General features: G+C 43.4%; 1 protein-coding gene across 2 annotated transcripts in view; it reads right to left on the bottom strand.

The window, feature by feature from the left end:
* The window catches only part of uggt1 (UDP-glucose glycoprotein glucosyltransferase 1), a 116,314-nt gene extending 98,914 nt beyond the window's left edge, over nt 1–17,400 (bottom strand). Inside the window, exons 1-6 of one of the 2 annotated variants that reach the window (XM_052017697.1) lie at nt 17,206–17,400; nt 9,360–9,499; nt 8,330–8,412; nt 6,481–6,611; nt 6,266–6,378; nt 3,456–3,630 (exon numbers count right to left, since the gene is read on the bottom strand). In XM_052017697.1, the coding sequence (XP_051873657.1) occupies nt 3,456–3,630; nt 6,266–6,378; nt 6,481–6,611; nt 8,330–8,412; nt 9,360–9,433 (576 nt within the window). In that variant the 5' untranslated portion in view covers nt 9,434–9,499; nt 17,206–17,400. The remainder of the gene's footprint in view (nt 1–3,455; nt 3,631–6,265; nt 6,379–6,480; nt 6,612–8,329; nt 8,413–9,359; nt 9,500–17,205) is intronic. The other variant, XM_052017698.1, reaches the window with a different exon arrangement.
* Between the last annotated feature and the right edge of the window lie 3,636 nt (nt 17,401–21,036).

Raw genomic sequence — 21,036 nt, 5'->3', positions numbered from 1 at the left:
TGGAGGAGCTGGGGATTGTTCGCAGGTCAGACAGCCCCTGGGCCTCCCCCCCTGCACATGGTCCCCAAAGCCACCGGAGGGTGGAGGCCCTGCGGCGACTACCGCAGGCTGAATGACGCCACCACCCCGGACCGCTATCCCATCCCTCACATCCAGGACTTCGCAGCGAACTTACACGGGGCCCGCATCTTTTCCAAAGTGGACCTTGTTAGGGGATACCACCAAATCCCGGTCCATCCGGATGACGTCCCCAAAACTGCGATTATCACCCCATTCGGCCTGTTCGAATTCCTTCGGATGCCGTTCGGCTTTAAGAACGCCGCGCAGACCTTCCAGCGGCTGATGGACGCGGTAGGCCGAGACCTGGACTTCGTGTTCATTTACTTGGACGACATACTGATCGCCAGCCATAACCGCCAGGAACACCTTTCCCACCTCCGCCAGCTGTATGCCCGCCTCCGCGATTTCGGCCTCACGATTAACCCGTCCAAGTGCCAATTCGGACTTGACTCTATCGATTTCCTCGGCCACAAAATCACCAGCGACAGGGCAACACCCCTACCCGCCAAGGTGGATGCTATCCGCCATTTTGCCCGCCCCGACACAGTCAAAGACCTACAGGAATTCCTTGGGATGGTCAACTTTTACCATCGTTTCATCCCTGCAGCAGCCCGTATCATGCGCCCTCTGTTCTCGCTGCTGGCTGGTAAGGGCAAGGACATCACCTGGACTGACGAGGCTGCGGCTGCTTTCGTTAAGGCCAAAGACGCCCTGGCAGACGCCACGATGCTGGTACACCCCAGGACTGACGTCCCGACTGCCCTCACGGTAGACGCGTCCAACACCGCGGTGGGTGGGGTACTGGAACAGCTACTCGAAGGCCGCTGGCAATCCTTGGCATTTTTCAGCAAGCACCTTAGACCGCCCGAACTGAAGTACAGCGCTTTTGATCGGGAACTTCTAGCGCTGTATCTGGCGGTCCGGCATTTCCGATACTTTCTAGAAGGCAGGCCTTTCACCGCTTTCACCGATCATAAGCCTCTGTCCTTTGCCTTCTCCAAAGTCTCCGATCCCTGGTCAGCTCGTCAGCAGAGACATTTATCCTACATTTCCGAATTCACAACTGACATCCAACATGTCTCCGGAAAGGATAATGTCATTGCTGATGCACTTTCCAGACCAACCATCCACAACCTATCCTTGGGTGTCGACTACACGGCCCTAGCGGACGCACAGCAAGCCGACGACGAACTGCCCAGCTACAGAACCGCAGTCTCGGGTCTGCAGCTCCGAGATTTCTTGGTTGGTCCAGGTCAGCGGACCCTACTTTGCGACGTTGCGACTGGTCAGCCCCGCCCTATAGTCCCTGCAGCCTGGCGGAGACGCGTTTTTGACTCGGTACATGGGTTGGCGCACCCGTCCATCAGATCTACTGTCCGACTGGTCGCCAGCAAGTTTGTCTGGCATGGCCTGCGCAAACAGGTCAGTGAGTGGGCCAGGACTTGTCCGCACTGCCAGACGTCAAAAATCCAGCGACACACCAAGGTCCCACCACAGCAGTTCGAGCCTACCCGTAGGAGGTTCGACCACATACACGTCGACCTCGTGGGCCCTCTGCCGGTTTCAAGAGGAGCCCGGTACCTCCTTACCATCGTGGACCGGTTCACGAGGTGGCCTGAGGCAACCCCCCTGACTGACATCACAACTGCTTCCTGCGCCCAGGCGCTGCTCACAACTTGGGTCTCACGTTTTGGCGTTCCGGCCCACATCACTTCAGACAGAGGCACCCAATTCACTTCCAGTCTCTGGGCTGCATTAGCGAACCTGCTAGGGACACAGCTACACACCACCACGGCCTACCGTCCTCAATCAAACGGGTTGGTGGAACGTTTTCACCGCCATCTGAAATCGGCCTTGATGGCCCGCCTGAAGGGTCCTAACTGGGTTGACGAGCTGCCTTGGGTCCTGCTCGGCATACGCACTGCCCCCAAAGAAGACCTCCGCACTTTGTCAGCTGAGCTTGTATACGGGGCGCCACTAGTTGTCCCCGGGGATTTCATACCTGCCCTTCGGGACCAAGGGGAACAACCCCCAGCAGTCCTACAAAGACTGCGCGAGAAGCTTGGCGCCTTGGCCCCGATTCCCACCTCACGGCACGGTCAAGCCCCATCCTGCCAGCCCAAGGAACTACGGGACTGTAAGTTTGTTTTTGTTCGCAGGGGCACACCTCGGGCGCCATTGCAACGACCATATGAGGGACCGTTCCGAGTCATACGGAATAACGGATCCACTTTTATTTTGGACATTGGAGGCAGGGAACAGGTTTTCACGGCGGACCGCCTCAAACCGGCCCATTTGGATCTGCAACAGCCTGTCGAGGTTGCCACGCCGCGACGCAGAGGCCGCCCCCCTAAGCGGCAGCTGGCACAGCCCACGGACCTTGGGGACTGTCTCGCCGGTTCTGGGGGGGGTTGTGTGGCGACTCACCGTCTAGTCGGGCGAACCGGCTCGGCAGTCGGGTCGCGCGGCGTTGGAGCGACGAGGCCCAAGATGGCGGCGGGCCTCGTCTTTCCGAGCGACGGGGAGAACCCGCGCGCGGGAAAGTCCTAATGACATAGGACTTACGTCATTGCCGGTTGTTTTGGGCGGGAACATTCTCCCTTAAAGGGCCCGCGCAAGGCGGGAAAATAAACCAGTTCTGTTTGGCAATCCTCCAAGTAGAGTCTTGTTTTATTCCGCGGTAGCAACCGCTACAGTAGCATCATAAATAACATGTCCATTTTTTGTTCTTCATCCCTTGGGAATCAGCCCCACGAGCTTGAGCATCCTGCTTCCAGGCTATATGCCCAATTACAAACTTAGCAAATGCTCCATGTATTTGTTATTTCTTTTAATCCTCAATCTTTCCAAGCACTTTTGCTTGTTTTGTTGTACATTAGCTCCTTAATTTTAACCTTCAGTTTAGATATGAAAGTCAGACCAAAAAATGTTGTTTAATAGTGGTAGTCAAAAGCAATAATTTAGTAGTTGCCACTAGGAAATAATTATGTTAGCACAGATTAGCAATAATGTCACTAAATGACAGAACAGTTCAAAAAGGCTAAATGACCTCCTTCTGCTGCCAAACAAAAAATGAACAAAGCAGTCTCAGAAACCCATGCCAACGGAGCTGGAATTCAGGTCAACAATTGGGGTCCGGTATTAAGCAGTTGCATTTGAAATTAGTCACTTGGGCAAGGTAGCAGAAAATGACCCACTGATTCATATCATATCCTGCCAGAAAAATGTGGTTGATTAGAAAGTGAATGTGAAACTCTCTCCATCCGAATATACTGCATGTTGTTAATACTTGGAAGGAAGTACCCAGATGGTGTAATTATTTTAACAAAAGATGAATAATAACACACAAAGAATTTAAGAATAAGCTTGATTAAAAAGCAGCTTGTTCTACTTACAGCAACATAATGCCGGAGTATGTAGTTGACACTTCCCCCATCTGATTTGGAGCAGAGAAGCTTGTGGAACCTGGAAAATTCTTCGGTACCAATCTCACCATAGAGAATCACAAATGGAAGTTCACTTCTTAAAGGTGCCTTAATATGATCCCCTTTAAACAAATAAGGACTAGGTCTAATAATTAAAGACAAAAATCAGAATTAATAACGTCCATTAGGTTCAATGTAAAATTATACAAAATAATCCTCCCTGAAGGCAATTATTTGGTAAATTTAAATTCCAAATGTCATAATTCCTGTTACTGTCCTGGTCTGTCTCATTCACTGTCAAAAAGGAAGCATTTTTCCATAAAAACTAGCCCAGGCAAATATGAATATTAAACTCCAATGAAGTCCACTCAACTAAATGACTAGCTGAAAATACAGAAACTTGCCTAGAATACTGATATACCTTAAAAAAAAGCACAATCTTTATACTTATTTGTTAACATGCAGCGTCTCCTTCTACAAAAAAATGTTTAGTTCCTACAGTTATGTTTACATTTTTGAAGTTGGCTAAGAATCAACTAATGCATTATATTGTGCTGTCAAATAAATTTTATTAGCTAGCACTTCAGATGCCTAAGTCTGCTCATGCATATTTTGTAAAAGAATGTGGAGTTCTACATTTGACCGCAGTGCAGAACACACTGATGAACAGCTTCCAAAAAGTTCAAGACTGTTATGTTTGCAAGTGCACAACTAGAAACCCCAAACACGATGATGCTCATGTGGAGAAATGCTGGAAGTTATGCATGGAATCTGAGCTAATATTTAGATATATAAAGATTGCTGGTTGATATTCAGTTCAATTCTCCACAAAAAGAAACAGACTCTAAAGTAGATTCAGGACTCCAAATCTCTGAAAGTATCCAGTTTTCCCTCAAAGTGAGAGCTTAGACATGAGAATACTTGTTGAACTCGTGCAATAAAAAGTGAAGAAAAATTCTGGCAGGTCGAAGAAAGAAATGCCAGCACCAGGCATATGATGAAGTAGAGATCATGGCCTACAAGCATGAAGTCAGAGTCAGCTGTTGCAACTTGAATAGAGCAGAGTGCAACATGGCTGCAAGGTGAAAGGCAAGTTAGAAATTGAGGTATTGGGATGGGATTTAGTCCTTGTAGTCATAAAATCATTCCTGAGCATAAATGAATATAGAACATAGAACACTACAGCACCATACAGGCCCTTCGGCCCACAATGTTGTGCCGACATTTTATCCTGCTTTAACATCTATCTAACCCCTCCCACATAGACACATGAATGATAGAGAAAATGGGGGGGGGGGGGGGGAGCTATCTAAGAGTCTCTTAAATGTCCCAGATAAGTGTGAAGTGGTTCATTTTGGTAGGTCAAATATAATGGCAGAATATAGTATTAATGGTAAGACTCTTGGCAGTGTGGAGGATCAGAGGGATCTTGGGGTCCGAGTCCATAGGACGCTCAAAGCAGCTGCACAGGTTGACTCTGTGGTTAAGAAGGCATACTGTGTATTGTCCTTCATCAATCGTGGAATTGAATTTAGGGGTGAGATGTATCAATGGGAGCCAGCAGCAATCATGGATGTTTATTGAAACATACCAAATTTATAAATCACAACATAAACACTTGATGGATCATAAAATATTAAATCTGGTAATACCAAAATCACATAAAAGTGACTCTAACTTAGAAAGGAATCATAACTACAATTTTTATTGCACTTTCGTAAAAGCCAGCATTTATTCTTCTCCAGTTTTCCAAATCAGGCTAGAGCTTTGGAAGGAGTCTTGGTGGATGTAAGCAGTATGAACAGAGTGGGCTTCCAGGAGTTTCATAATCAAATAAGTAGAAAGTAAAAGAAAGGTGAAAAATATGTTCAGGTGGATGGATTAATTCAGGAGGCAATGAAGAGAAAATGAAGAAATTTACAGTGGCCGGAAACTAGTTGAATTGCACAAACAAATGAGTTAAATCTAGATGTTGTGCATCAAATGGAATCCAAGACCACTATGTTGTAAAGGATGAGCAAGCGAAATTACATATTCATCAAAAATCTTAGACTCATAGTGACACAATGCCATGTTACACAAGATGTAAACTGTTGAGAAGCAGAAGTTTGATTTGAACTATAAAGAACCCATGCTCTTTCAATTTCTTCAGTGATACCAATGAAACAAAATTCCTTGAACAATCATTTAAAAACAGTAAATTATGTTCCAATTTTACTGATTTATTGCATTCTGCCATGGAATCTGGTACTTCAGCAACTTAATCTAAACTGTGAGACAAGAACATCAACTTTAGTTACAAATCGGATAATCCAAAAACAAATGGCAATCGAAGTCTTGGAGTTTAACAACTGGTTCAGCTCCCAACAGCTGAAACTCAAATTATCAATACTCGAAGTAAGTTGGAACATCTGTTGACTGCCACAATGGAGTGTAAAAAAAGAATCCCCATAAAGGTAAGCAGCATACAATAGTTCTTTGGATTTTGACAAGATATTGATTTATGCCAATGAAGTGTGTTTTGAATCTAAAGCATTAATTGATCACATTAACAATTGTTGAAGCACCATTATTGGATATTTATCCATTTGAAACCAAGTTCTGCACCAAAGGAATACTATTACAAACGAAAACTCATTGAACTTGTCTTGTACAGTATCGATACCAAAACTCACTTATAATTAATCATAAATTTTCTAATTATTTTGAATTCTACTAGTTTACAATTTCAGAAACACTTCACAACTTATATTTTCATTCTCACAGTGTGTTTGTTTTACCTCTCCAGGGCATTCTGAAGAACTACCTCCAATCTGTCAGGACTGCAGGTTTTCTCCCCGTGCACATTTATAAAAGCAGAACAGTTTTCTGGAGGGGGCTCCTCTGCTGCAATCTATTCAAGGAGTTTGTATCAATTATATCATCAACAAAAAAAAAACAAAATACAGTTACTCGTTTCCATTGATTGCACAAAACACAAAAGTAGTCCACTCACCTGCTGAAACATTTGAACAGTGGCCGAATAAGCCCGTAGGGATAAGGCAAACTTCAGAAGGTTGACCTGTACAGGGGTCAAAACCTCACCAGCTTTCTGTAATACGTGGTTGTAGTATAAAGTATCGGTTCCTGCCATGTAAAAAAAATAATTACAATGCTGCATATATTCTTTCATTGCTCCTTTCCCGTTTATATATACACACCTACCCACCTTCCTTCCTGGAAGGATCTTAGACTCCTGGGTAATATTCAATCTTATTTGACCACTGAGGATAGATGGATAGACAAGCCTGGCAATGTTGTCACCCAGACCCAACACATGCATTTCCATCAAGAGTTACTGAACAGCACTCCAACAGAATCACCACAACTTCTACCACCAAGGAGGACATGGACAACAGGCACATGGAAATATTACCACCTGCAGGCTCTTCATATTGAACATCATCTTGTCTTGGAAATATATCTGTTTCTTCATAGGTGCTGGGTCCAAACCTATCCCCATCCAATGTCATTGTGGGAGCACCTTCACAAAAAAGTTGGCAGCAGTTCAAGAAAGTGGCTCATCACCTTCTTCTCAAGGGAAACAAGGGATGGCAAAGCTGGCCTTGACAGTAACACCAAGTTTCGAAAAAAAAGGTAAAGGAAGCTTCTCTCACTTTTCCCATTTCTATCCAAGTTAATTAAAACTAATGATAGTAGATATGAAGTGCCAGCAAATTCAGTATAGACTATGGGGCAAATCAAAGATGGAAGGCTCACCAGATTAACAAAGTTGACAAGGAGTAGCTATTAGTTTATCTTTGAATGATGGGCATATAAACTAATAGGATTACTTTTACATGAGCCACAAGTCTTTTATTTCACATGCTTTTGGTAAGAGCATTCTGTACCTACAAACTTATTGTTCAATTTCTAAAAGAACTATGGGAAAGTTACTGGAAACAAGAGGCAGCAGAAAAGGCCCAAGTAAAGCACTAGGGATGCACTGGAGAAGACAAATATCTAGAATCTGAACTGTCATTTACTTCCAATTATCTTCTCTTCACCAGACGGGACCTTTAGTTGAGTGGTTGATGGTCATGCTAAAGTTCTGACACACTGTGAAACTAATCTTCTTGAAAAATTTGATACTATTTCAGCAATTCAAAGATATTGTCCAGACATGAAAATCCGTCCATATTATCAAAGAGCCATTACACCTAAATCCATTTCTGTTGGATTGTTCTGTCCTTTGTAAGACCTTCATTTCTTAAACGTATAGGCATTGGCCACGTTTGTCTTCTTCACAAAATATTCTAATTATTTTACCAGCAACTGTGGTGAAAATCCACCAATGAAGCATCTTACATAATGCATAATTATGTAATAATCTTACATAATTATTGGCATTGCAGCTAATTCTGATCGATATCAAATCAGGCTCAGTAAATGACAAACAGTCTTATTCAAACGTTCCAGTGAACCACGAGAATACTTTGGTCTGGTTTTTTTCAACCGCCACAGAAAATCAGAATTATTCATGAAAAATTATCAGCACACGATGCTTAATATTACTCTGAAGAAACGTAAGTTTGGTCAACTTACTCATTCTTATTGTATAATATGAACATATACTAAACAACTTGGTGGCATTATACAGCCAAAAAAAGACAAGAGACTTCATGACAAGGTTGAGGTGGAACACAAAACCAAGACTCTATCAAATGCTTAATCAGGCTAGTGTGTTTCTCCCCAACTTCTACCCCAAATGTTGCCTTATAGGGTTCAGTATGAGATTTGAACTAATGCGAAGGAGATAGCCAATCCTATCAAATTATATCAGTGTACAATTAATTCATTTCTACCTTCATGATCCTCTGGATGGATTTCTTGAGTGGCATCCACAAAATCCCAGAATTTAGCTTTGCTTTCTTCAGCCAAAAATTCACTGCAATAGAAATAATAATCTTACAATTTACTTACTTTTTCTATTATATCATTATTTTACAGATAAGAGCAAGTTAAATAGAAAATATTAGAAATGATCTTGCTAGGTGCTTATTTAACTATCTTTCTGTCATTTATCCAAAATTCACAACTACAACAACTTGCTAATGTTATTGGATCCCACTGGTGCCTCTTTTATTTCCTCGAACAGACTTTGGATTGTGATTGAGATACTGCACCAAAACTGTATCTATCCATTATTATTGATCTATTTAGATGGAAGATTCTGCACTGAATGACCACCCAAAAAACAACCAACAAGGCATTCATTAATTAAAGTGGTTACTTTAGATGCAGGACACAAGTACAAACACCGAAGTTCCAGAATAGAGTAAAGGAAAAGGGTGCAAGTCCAATGAAAGGGACCAAAAGGTATTTAGCAAAAAGGTGAAATAGATTCTTTATATTTATATATTCTTCATACTTCTATATAAAAGAATCCTCTTTTATATTAATTATTGTGACTTCTGGCACTTAAAATCAAGGTAAGTGTGACTTTGTTTCTGTGACACTGAAGGACACACAGCTATTGTTGGCTCGCTTAGAAAATACTGTAACAAAGTAACAGTGCTGCACAATGCTAAACACCTTTTCCTTCTTCTTCCAATCTCACCCTCAAAAAATCACAGCATGGCAAGTTGTAAAACTGAAGCTGAAATAATATGTTGGCTAATAACCAAAATAATTGTAGAAACTACTAGTTTTTATACCCCTCCTAATTTTTATGTAATTTTTCAAGAAGCACAATCTCTTTCTCAGCATCAAATATTCACTGATCAGGTGCTATATAATGTTCACACTGTGAATGGCAAGAAAGCCCCATATAGATGGAAAAAATAGGACGTATGAATTACCAATCCCGTAGGCACTGTATTGGCACGGAATTACCTTGCTTCCAGTAACAATGGTGTAGATGGCCACTTGGTAGTCAGCGTTGTTGTCACTGCCTTCGAGTCGGCCATTCACAACCAAGAAGGAAACACATACCAGAGCTATCGTTGCAAGAATCCCAGAACTGTGGTTCTTAGCTGCAAGAAGTACAGTAGATTAGTTGTTATCAGTCTCAATTATACTTAACTTAATTCTTTCCTACTCCAATCCCATAAAAATCACAGAATCATGGAAAGACAGCACAGAAACAGGCTCTTTTGGCCCACCTTGTCCATACCAACAGTGATGCCTATCAACGCTTATCCCATTTCATCAACCATATCATCAAGTCTGCTGATGATACAACAGTGGTGGGTCTCATCAGCAGGAACGATGAAACAGCTTATAGAGAGGAGGTGGAGAGGCTGGTGGACTAGTGCTCAGTCAACAATCTCTCCTTGACCGTGGACAAAACAAGGGAGATGATTCTGGATTTTAGAAAGGCCCAGGCTGACCACTCAGCCCTGTGCATCAATGGCACCATTGTACAGAGAGTCAGCTATTATAAGTTCTTGGGAATGCACGTAGCAGACGATCTGTCCTGGTCAACCAACACCTCCTCCCTCACCAAGAAGGCACAGCAGTGTCTCCATTTCCTACAGTGGCTGAAGAGAGCAAACTTGCTCTCCCCCACCCTCACCACATTCTACAGGGGTATCATTGAGACTGTCCTGACCAGCTGCATCTCTGCCTGGTACGGTAACTGTAACACCTCAGACCGCAAGACTCTGCAGAGAATTGCGAACGCAGCTGGAAAGATCACTGGAGTACCTCTTCCCTCCATCCTGGACATCTACAACACATGATGCACCCACAAGGCCTGCAGAATCATAGATGATCCCTCTCATCCCTCCCACGACCTATTTGTCTCACTGCCGTCTGACAAGCAGTACCGGAGCATCCGGGCTAGAACTACTAGACTGTGTAACAGTTTTTCTCCCAGGCTGTCAGGCTCTTGAATACCCTGGAGGCAGTCTCAGACAAATGCCATGTCAAAAGTCCTGGTTTGCACAAAGGCGCATAAGAACCTTGGCTGCTGCTGAACATGTTTATACACTTAGTGGAATACACTGAGTTCTGTATTTTCTTTGTCTAATTTGGTTTTGCACTAACCCTGCAATAATTTTATATCCTGTATATACCATTTTTTGCACTATCTGTGCTTGCACAATTTTTCTGTCTGTGTTTATTGTATGTTCTTTTGTTCTATGTACTGCATGTCCTCTGTTGTGTGAGTCTGGGGGAAATGACATTTTGTTCCTCCTTGTGTTTTACAGCACCTGGGTGAATGACAATAAAGTGTAACTTGAACTTGAATTTGTCTGTATTAGGACCATATACCTCTAATCCTTTCCAAGCGCCTGTCAAAATCTCTTTTAAATGCTGTAATAGTATTCATCTCCACTACCGCCTCTGGCAGCTCGTTCCAGATATTCACTACCCTCTGTGCGTAAAACTTAGCTCTCCTTTAAATTTCTCCACTCTCACTTTAAACCTGCGCTCTCTAGTTCTCGACTCCCCTGCCCTTGATAAGATTCTGACTACGTATCCTATCAATGCCCCTCATAATTTTGTAAAGGTCACGCCTCAGTCTCCTGCATTCCAGTGAGGATAAGCCCAGCCTAACCAATCCCTCCTTGTAACTACAGCCCTCCATTCCAAGTGCCATCCAGGTAAATCTCTTCTGCATTCTTTCTATTGCTACCACATCCATCCAGTAGTGTGGCAACCCAAACTGGACACAATGCTCGAAATGCGTTCTAACCAATGTTTTGTACGCCTACAACATAATATCCCAACTCTTATACACAACACCTCAGCCCATGAAGGCAAGTACACTAAATGCTCTTTTCACTACCCTATCCACCTATGTTCCCACTTTCATGGAGCTATGGACTTGCACCTCAAGATCTCTTTGTACATTAATGCTCCGAAGGTCCCTGCCATTTACTCTATATATCATACCAGAATTTGGCCTCAATCAGAATAAAAACAAATCACAACTTAATAATGTTAAGGCTACAAAGCTTGTATGCTCCAGTAGCAATCAGGCACTCAGAACATAAACCCAATGTGAATAATGTCTGTACTGCACCAAGCAGCCAGTTAGCGTTACAGTATCTTGAGGGGAATGTGTTTTGTTGAATGACAGAACAAACTAAGTAAGTTTGTATGCACTGCAGTATAACGGGAAAATAGCTTGCATATGATACACTGTTTACTGAAGGCTATTTGTTTCCTTCTATGACAGTAGCATTGGACCAGTACCTGAGCTGAGAACCTGTAGATAGCACATTTCAAGAAAATAATTAGCAAAGTTAAAAAAAAGCTGAACAATCAGCAGTAAAATTGATAATACTAAAACTAATGAATAAAATCAAGAATCGTCAACATCAATGTGGATCTAATTAAATCTAATTCAACGATGCAATGGAAATGACCATTACAAAATCTTAATCACTGACCCCTTAAAACACTCACATTGTTGCAACAGTAAAATTCTGATAATCTGGCACACTCAGGACTTTAGTGGTGTTGGATTAGTAACATTTCCTGACTAATGGATGTATGACAACACGTTTTTAATTTCCTTTTCTTCTATTTTACACAGTATTAGAATAAATTTCTCAATGAACCAAGTTAGTTTAAAAGGAGCATTGGAAACAGAACCCTAGTCATTTGAAAGAGAAAGGGGAGCCAGAGTCCTGGTGAGTTGAATGAGTGTCAGAACTGGGGTCCCAATGAGTCGGAAGTGAGCGGCGGGGAACTAGGGCCCCAGTGAATCAAAAGGGAGACTGCGAACATTACTTGATAACACAAATGCTAAACGGTTATTTGGCAGATTATCAAAAGTTTAACTGTAATCCCAGGCACACACTAACCACAATAGATCACCACTTAGTACGGCAAAGAGAGGAATCCTGATTGACTCCTGATAGTGAAAAGCAACAGTTATTTTGGATAGGATAAGTATTCCCTTCAGTTGAGGGATACCTTGATCCATTTCATAGGTATTCACTGGAAGTCTGTGCAGTGTTATTTTTGGAATGAGTCTTCTATTCAATGTGACATTTAGCATTCTGGAAATCTTCAGCATTCACTTGAAAACTGATTTAAGTCCACTAACAATCTCGATCATTTCACATTCAGCCATGTCGCATTGGCTCATTAGGAAGATCATCCACAAATACCTGATTTTATGTATGCGATTTGGTGACTGCACCCACAGATTTCTTCTGCTTTGTAAACTGACATCTAAATTTATTTGAACATGTTTGATGCATTTTTTTCAAACATGCTAAATATTTATGAATACTTTTCACTGAACACTCTGCTACAGGCTAGTACTGATTTTCGATCCACTGAAGTAATGGGCCAATTGTGTTCGCACTCATTCCCCAAGCTATTCTTTTGGGTGTAATTACTTTTGCAACCTTGTGCATCCAATTGTACAGGAAGCCCCGCAGATGTGGCCATCCTGCCAAGCAGCTCAGATCCCAACCATTGACTAGAGTAAACTCAACTTGACATTGACCTGGTGGCCCTTGACAGGTCATTATCAAAGGCTTTAAATTAATGGATTTGATTATTATATATTTTTAATTAAAATATTTCACTCAGAACACCTATAAGTGCTACAGATCAGTAAAACATTAAACTAAAAGCTGCACTTTTTTAAATCAAGGTCGGCAAACCCATTCAAATGAATGAGGTTATGCAACGCATGCCAATGACCCTGGCGTTTAAAGCTGAGGGCCAACATCTGACCTCCAGCTCATTTACAATGCAATGTGCAGTCTATTTTGGAACCACCAAGTTAGAAACAAAGTACATTTTGGCCCAATGAATCTGGGCCCTTACATATTGTGTGACATTGACCAGGATGGTTTCTCCAAACTAGTTCCACAGCTTTTCTTTAAGGATCAGCAATTGTCCCATTCTTTTACTCATTTTTCACTTCATTAGTGAAGGTTTCATAATGAGTTCCTCCAGCAGTTTTTGTTTTAATTTCGTTACATGTTTGATGAGATGCCACCCCAAGGGAGTAAGAGTGGTTGCACCGAGCAAAAATCTGTTGTCTTCAGAATAGAGGCATTTTTGATCCCATCATTGGCATACTGACAATGCCCTTGCTGCTGTCTGCAAGCCAGTCTGCCCAAACTACTGCCACTCATAACAAGATGGTGTAGCTCGAAACCAGGCCTTTGGCCTGATGAGCTCATCCTCCAAGGCCAGTTGCACCCATCCCCAGCAGTCTTTACTGCCCATGCTGCAACCACCAGACAGGAGCAACAGATGAAAAAGACAGGCAAAGGGAATGCACAAGACAAATGTTTCTAAGGAACACAGGCATGTTGTGATGTCTATATTTGTTTGGAATCATTATTGCACATTTACTTTTTACTTTTGTGGCACAATGACACAGCACATAGCCCTGCTGCCTCACAGCTCTAGCAACCCGGATTCGATTCTGACCTCAGGAGCTGCCTGTGCGGCGGTTGCAAATTCTCCCTGTGACGTCCCAAAGGCATGCTACACTAGGTGGGTGGTAAACAAAATCAATGGGGAGTTAATGAGCACCTAAGAGAGAATAGGTTACTGGGAAATAAATGGGAGAAAAGGGTTGATGGGATTGATCTGAGAGCTGACAGAGACTTGATGGGCCAAATGGCTTCCTTTTACATTACAAGGAAAAATATGCAAAAACATCAAACCAAAGGATGCTGTGATGATGAACAAAAGGGGGAGGAAAGGTGTGGACTGCTGAGGAACAGAAATTGAGAGTGCACTTACAGCCAAATGAGCCCAGCTTTCTAAGTTGCCTCCTTCCCCTCGGCTGCTAGTGAGATAGATCGTGACACAGGTTTTGCCCTCATGTTGATGAAGTTGTTCTGCATGCAGTAGATCACAACTAGTCTTGACATCTGCTCTGCTGAATACCAAGGGCTGCCTCACAGCCGTACAGCCACCAATACTATTTCAACACCCTAACAGTCCGCTCCATAACATTTCTTGTTGCAACAAAGGAGCTGTTGTGAACATGCTACCCATAAATGTGTGATTTGGGGACCAGAGTCATTATCCACATCCTCAAAGGATAGCTTCCATTGCTCAGTATCAACCTTAAGTTTGCCTGGTGGCGCAAATGCTGATGGGACAGCTGAATGGTGGGAATGAAAGTGTCACAACTGCTACCTGGATCTTGGTCACTGACCTGCATGGTGCACTGTCCATGGCCCCAAACCAGTCAAACATTAACGGAAAGGTTTCCCTTTTGGTTACAATGCAGGTTTACATGCGGCACTCTCAAAACAATGTGCATGCAATGGGCAGCATGCCTGTAATCTGGGAAGCCTGCAAGCTTTGCAGTCACATGCCTGCTCTCATGATGCCATATAGCACAGAGAATGAAATGTAATTAGTGATCAGCCTTATGCAACAGTAGATCAAACAATGAGACGTTGCAAGTATCAGCAGTTCCATACTTGAAGCAAATCATGGACATGGCCACCTTGATAACTGCAGCAGCTGAAGGACATTAGCTGGAGGACTGAGCTCCAAAATACAGCACTGACACTAAATCAATAGTGCATACTGACTGACAACAAACTGCCATATGAAATGCTCTGGGAGGCATTAGATGAGCATGCACTAATGCCCTCAACAAAATGACCACCCTGTAAAACTCATGGTACGTTAGAACACACACTCAACAAATGTATTTTGAGAATCAATTCAGCATCCAATTGCCCAAATTAAAAATGCACACTTCAGAGCTTAAATGTGCAGACATTACAGTTCAAAGTCTTTCTTCAGATATTTCAACTTGAAATGTTCTATTTGTCTCTTTCCCAACAAATGCTTTCTGAATTGAGTATTTCAGTATCTCCTTTGTTTTTATTAAATATGTATCAGACTTTGTAACCAATTGCCTTCCAATCATTCCCGATCTAATTCATAAATCAAACAACTTTGGACCACTCAATGCAATTTAAAGGAGATACAGCCAGCCTGATGCCACCTTTGCAAAATTCACAGCAGATTGACAACTGAAAGCAACTTTTAATTATTTCCATTTAACCCTACCTAAACTGCTCACATATATTTGTCCAAAGATGCCAGCGCCTCACCATTATGTTGATTTCTAGGCCAATGTACTTTGTACCAGTGCTTGAAATGCACAGTGTTGGTAGTGTCTGTGCATGAATTGAAAAAAAGTTTTTATTTACATGTCACCATTCACAACCCTTTCAGGATATTCCAAAGCACCTTGTAGATAAAAAATCTGAATGAAACACAGCAACCAATTTGAGCTCCATAAACTCCCACAAATAGCAAGATAATAATACTTTTGGAATGATAAATATTGCCTAGGACATTCAGAGCATGTCCAAGCATTTTTAGAAAATAATTCCATGGAATCTTTTCTGCACATCTAAGAGGACAGATAATGCCTCTGTTTAATGTCACATCCAAAACACAGACACCCTAATAATGCATTAGCCTTTCACTGCTGCACTAGAGTGCCACATGAAACTTTTGTACTCATGACTCTTGAACAGGGTGAATCCAAAACACTCCACTGGAGAAGCATGACTGGGCTAACTAATTGAAAAGCAAAAAAATGCAAATGCTGAAAATCTAAAACATTTAAAAAATGCTGGCAGTAGACAGCAGGTCAAGCAGCATCTGTGCAGAGTGTAACCATGTGATCCTCAGTGGGCGCACAGACACAATGGTTTGGCTAGCATACAAGGATGCTATCGTGACTTAGTTGGTGGTGTAGTCAAGGTAGCTGGCACATGATCTGAGTGCCAGTGCCATGCTTTGGATGCAAGTTCGTCAGCATGGCAGCATGCATGGATACAGCTGCAAAGCTAATAATCGCAAAGCCCTGAACCACACTTGAGTGGTGAAGAAGCAAGCATGACAAGGAAAGGGTTGTGAATGGTGCGGTGCATGTAAGTAAAAACTATTATTTTTCAATTCATGCACAGACAGTAACAACACTTTATTTCCAGCAATAAGCACCCAACACGTTGGTAGTGAAGGCATAAGGAGTATGCAATAATTACATTGCACCATGCTATGGGTACTGGCATGAACAGTACTCTAAAGTATGCCTGGGTATGCATACTGAAATCCATCTGTTTGGGGTGCCAATACAGACATTGTACGAAGTGCACGCTACAGCATGCAATGAGCAGCACCCACTCTGCATGCCGCCACTGGTCAGCACCGGACTCCCAACAAATACAGGCGCGGGTGCCGGGGCCAGCATTGGGCACTTCCTCCCACACCTGACGTTTACCGTCTCCTCCAATCACAACCCTCGGCGTGTCGCCGCCGCCGCGCTCCCGGACCTGGGCTGCCGGGAGCGCGGGTCCCGCCCACCTGCCGCCGATTGGCCGAAACCCAACCACATCAACCGAAGGGAACTCCCCGATTGGCTGGACCCGTTGCCAATCACTGCCTCTTCGGAAAGTTGCTCATCTCTCCCCCCCCGCCAACCCACCCCCCCCCACTCCCCTCACGGACGCGGACGGCCCCGAACACAATACGCCGATAAAACACCACGGTCCGCGGCCTCGGCACCACCGGCGGGCGCGGCCCGATTCACGGTCAAGCAGGCGGACGGCAGCCCGAGTCAGGAGCCGGCAGCGAGATCGAGCAGCAGCGCGATCCGAGGGTCCGATTGCTTGCCTGCCGCGGCGGAATAGCACCGCCATTCCCTTGGCCGCAGGCTGGCGGGGGCTCGGCCGCTGCCCGGTGGGAGCCGCCTCTTCCCGCTCCCTTCACTCACCAGAGCCGGCGAGCCAGAGCGCCGCCATCTTGGGTGTCCACAGCGACCGTCCCAGGACCTCGGGGGCTCACCTCACTTGTTCCCGATCAAATAACAACAATCGCCTTTTCGCTTTGACAGAGGACCGTTAGTTAAAGAATGTTTATGCTCGTCGCTTCTACTTTTCATGGATGGCAATTTGGGATAAAATACATTAAAATGATTGGACTTTCAGGCGGCTGCAAAGGGCAACTATAAATTGAAGGACCTTGGCGAGCAGGGGCCCAGTACACCGCTCCCTATTGGGCTTCGGGCGGCGCTGCTGCTAGGGGCGGGGCTTCGGACATAGGGGCGGGGTCAATGACCGCTGCCGCGAGGGGGGGCGGGGCGATGTCTGCAGCCGCAGGATAATGCTGCAGATGTCGCAAACGTGAAATAAAGCAGAAGCTGCTCAAAACGCTCAGCAGGCCAGACAGAGAGAAAATTAGTGTTCAGGTGAAATACCCACTTCAGCAATCCAGCTAGTTTTAGCAGTAATAACCATGGACACTACCAGATATTCTTAAAATTCCAAAATGGTTCACTGCAGTCCTTCAGAGACAGAGCTGCCATCCTTACTTGGTCTGCCCTACCGACTCACTCCTTGTAGTTCACTCTTAAATGCCCTCTGAAGTGGCCTTGCAAGCCACCCAATTGTACCAATCTGCAATATTCAAATGGAGAAGGGATAACACTGGATGGACCACCTGATGTTGCCTGAGGCACCAAATTCAGGCACAGCAAAATCCTCCTCTTGAACATTTGGAGACAATGGCTAAATTGGGAGAACTGTTCCAATAGACTAATCAAGCAAGAATCTGTCATAGTCATACTTATGGAATGATACCTTATTTGCAATGTGCCAGTGTCCTCCATTACAATCCCTGGTTACATTTTGTCCTGCCAGCAGGGATGGCACTGTGGTCAAATAAAGGCAGAATTGATTCTCAATATTAATTTCAGGAAGTTTTAAGTGATTAGATCAATGATGGGCAAGGAAACCTCCTCCTGACAATCACTTTCCACCTTTCCTGAGATGATGAATCAGTGTTCTTCCATGTTGAACAATATTTGGAAGAAACACTTTATAAAAAAGCAAGGGTGGGTACTTTTCACTATCCATCACCAAGACTAACTCATTAGCACCACCATAGACTGAAGTGGCTGACTCCTGAAAGACAAAGCTGCTGGACCAGTCTGTGGTATGTAGTGAGGGATGAACCAGTTTGATGTCATTCTCACCAATTTGTCTGTAGCACATACATTTATCCATAATAGCATTAGTAGCAGTGACCACTGCACTGTCCTAGTGGAGACCAAATCCTACCTTCAGACGAAGGACGTTTCCATTGTGTTGTGTAACATTATAAAAATACTAAATGGAATAGACTCTGAACAGATCAAACAGGTCGGCTAGACATTCATGCCACACTGTGGACCAACAACAACATTAGAAATGCACATAAACACAATCTGTAACCTCATTGCCTGGCATTTCCCTCACTCTACCATTTCGATCAAGCCAGGGATCAGCCTTGATACAATGAGGAGTGCACAAGTGAATACTGAGAGCAGCACTAGACATACCTAACAATAATGAGGTGCCAGCCAAGTGAAACTGTAATACAGGACTGTATGTTTGCTAACTAGCAAAAACAGTGTGCAATGGACAGACCTAAGCAATCTCGCAACCAATGGATCAGACCAAAGATCTACAAAGAAACCACATCTGGCTGTGAATGGCAGTGGTCAATTAAACAGTTAACTGGAGGAGGGGGAGACTCCTCAATGATGGTGGGGCCTGGAACATGGATGAAGGCACAGGATACAACAAGGACTAGGATAGCAGAGAACATCCCAGCTATAGCAACAAAGACCTACACTCCAGAACTGGATTGATCTCTAGTCAAGCTATTCCGCATCAATTACAGTTCTGCCATCTACTTTACTATTTGAAAAATTGTCTGCATACAACCTGTTCACAAAAAGCAGAACAAATCCTTTGCAACTAATTACTATCCAATCAGTCTACTTTCAAATTTGCCATTAATGGTGCTATCAAGTTGACCTACTGACCAATGCCCAGTTTTGGATTCACCGGTACTACTGGGCTCCAGACTTCATCACAACCTTGGTCCAAACCTGAACCAAAGTACTGAATTCCAGAGGTGAGGCAAGACTGACTACCCTTGATATCAAAATAGCATTTGATTGAGTGTGCCATCAAGGAGCTTAAATGAAACCAAAGTCAATGGGATCCAACAGGAACTGTTTTTAGAGTTGTACTTCACACATAGAAAGGTAATTGGAGGTCAATTAATCCAGCCCTAGGATTTCACCTTCGGAGTTCCTCAGGGCACTGTCCTGCGGCCAACCATGTTCAGCTGCTTCATCAATGACCCTCATTCCATCATAAAGTCAGAATTGTGAATGTTTGCTGATGACTATACAATAGTCAGTTCTATTCATAATTGCTCAGCAAATGAAGCAGCCCATGTCTGCATGTGTCTGTGGAAAGAGAAATAGTTAATGTTTCAGGTCAAAGACCCTTCATCAAACCAAATTGGATTCAAAATTGGCTTGGTGATAGGAAGCAAAGGATGATGGTGGAGGGTTGATTTTGTGGTCGGAAGCTTGTGACTAGTGGTGTACCACAAGGATCAGTGTTGGGACCATTACTGTTTGTCATATGCATTATGACTGATATGAATGCAGAAGGTTTGGTTAGAAAGTTTGTGGATAACACAAAAATAGGTGGAGTACTTGATAGCAAGGAGCACAGTTGTACATTACAGGAAGATATTGATCAGTTGGAAAAAATGTGTTCTCCATCACATAACTCCTCACACTTCACTTTCAGCACCATCACTTACTGTTCTATGCACTTCATCACCTCCTCATATACGCTTGCCACTCATTGTGTTGCACTTATTTATTTGTCACCTACAGAGAATGGTGACATCCTTTGAGGGCACTCACATGAATTTTTAGCTTCTTGTAAGATAAAAAAGCTCAACGGACAAGAGAGGAGAAGAGGGCTAGAGGTGTCTGCAACAAATAATACGTCTAAATGATACAGGAGAAGAGATATGTGTTGTATCCACAGGCCTCTTTGTAGAAACTAAGCTCATGGAAAGTTGGTGATGTATATGCAATATTTCTAATACATATGTACTGATATTATTTCATCAGTGATGGAACTTTGAGAGGATTGAGTTTGATCATTGTTAAGAGTACAATGGCTAAACCACATCCCTTACTTTGTCTTCAAATGTACTGCAACCCAGTGCAAGAGGAAGGTCCCTCCCTCAGAGGATCTCATTCTTCTCATCATGCATTTCCATGAGCTACACAACACACACCAATTTAAGTAATTACACTCGGACAGTTAGTTGTGCTTTTACATGATTTGCTTCTGACAAGTGAACACAGCTAAGTACCAGTAACAGGGACAGCTATGGAGTGTCCGCTTCAGAGGCATAAGCACGGCTAAGCTTTGCTCAGCTGAACACAGATTCTGAAACCTGGGACTACTATTGCAAATGGGACTGCTGGAGGTACAATATATCAGTAACTTAGACAGGAACTGAAGATGTGCCAATGCATACTGACCTCAGTACTGGAAAGAACGCAAGAGTCTAGCTCTGTTGCTAGAGGACTGATGACGCAGGGAACTGAGATAATGCAAGACATGGAAAGAATGGCTACTTCTATGGACCTTTATGAAGTTCTGAAATGAGCATTGCCATACAGAAGTCTGAAATCTTAAACAGGATCACAATTACCTTATCTCTGGGCTTACAATGTCTCAAC

This window comes from Pristis pectinata, chromosome 6, assembly GCF_009764475.1.
Source record: "Pristis pectinata isolate sPriPec2 chromosome 6, sPriPec2.1.pri, whole genome shotgun sequence".
Classification (NCBI taxonomy): domain Eukaryota; kingdom Metazoa; phylum Chordata; class Chondrichthyes; order Rhinopristiformes; family Pristidae; genus Pristis; species Pristis pectinata.
Note: the sequence above shows the minus strand (reverse complement) of the source record. Positions and strands in the feature narration are given on the sequence as shown.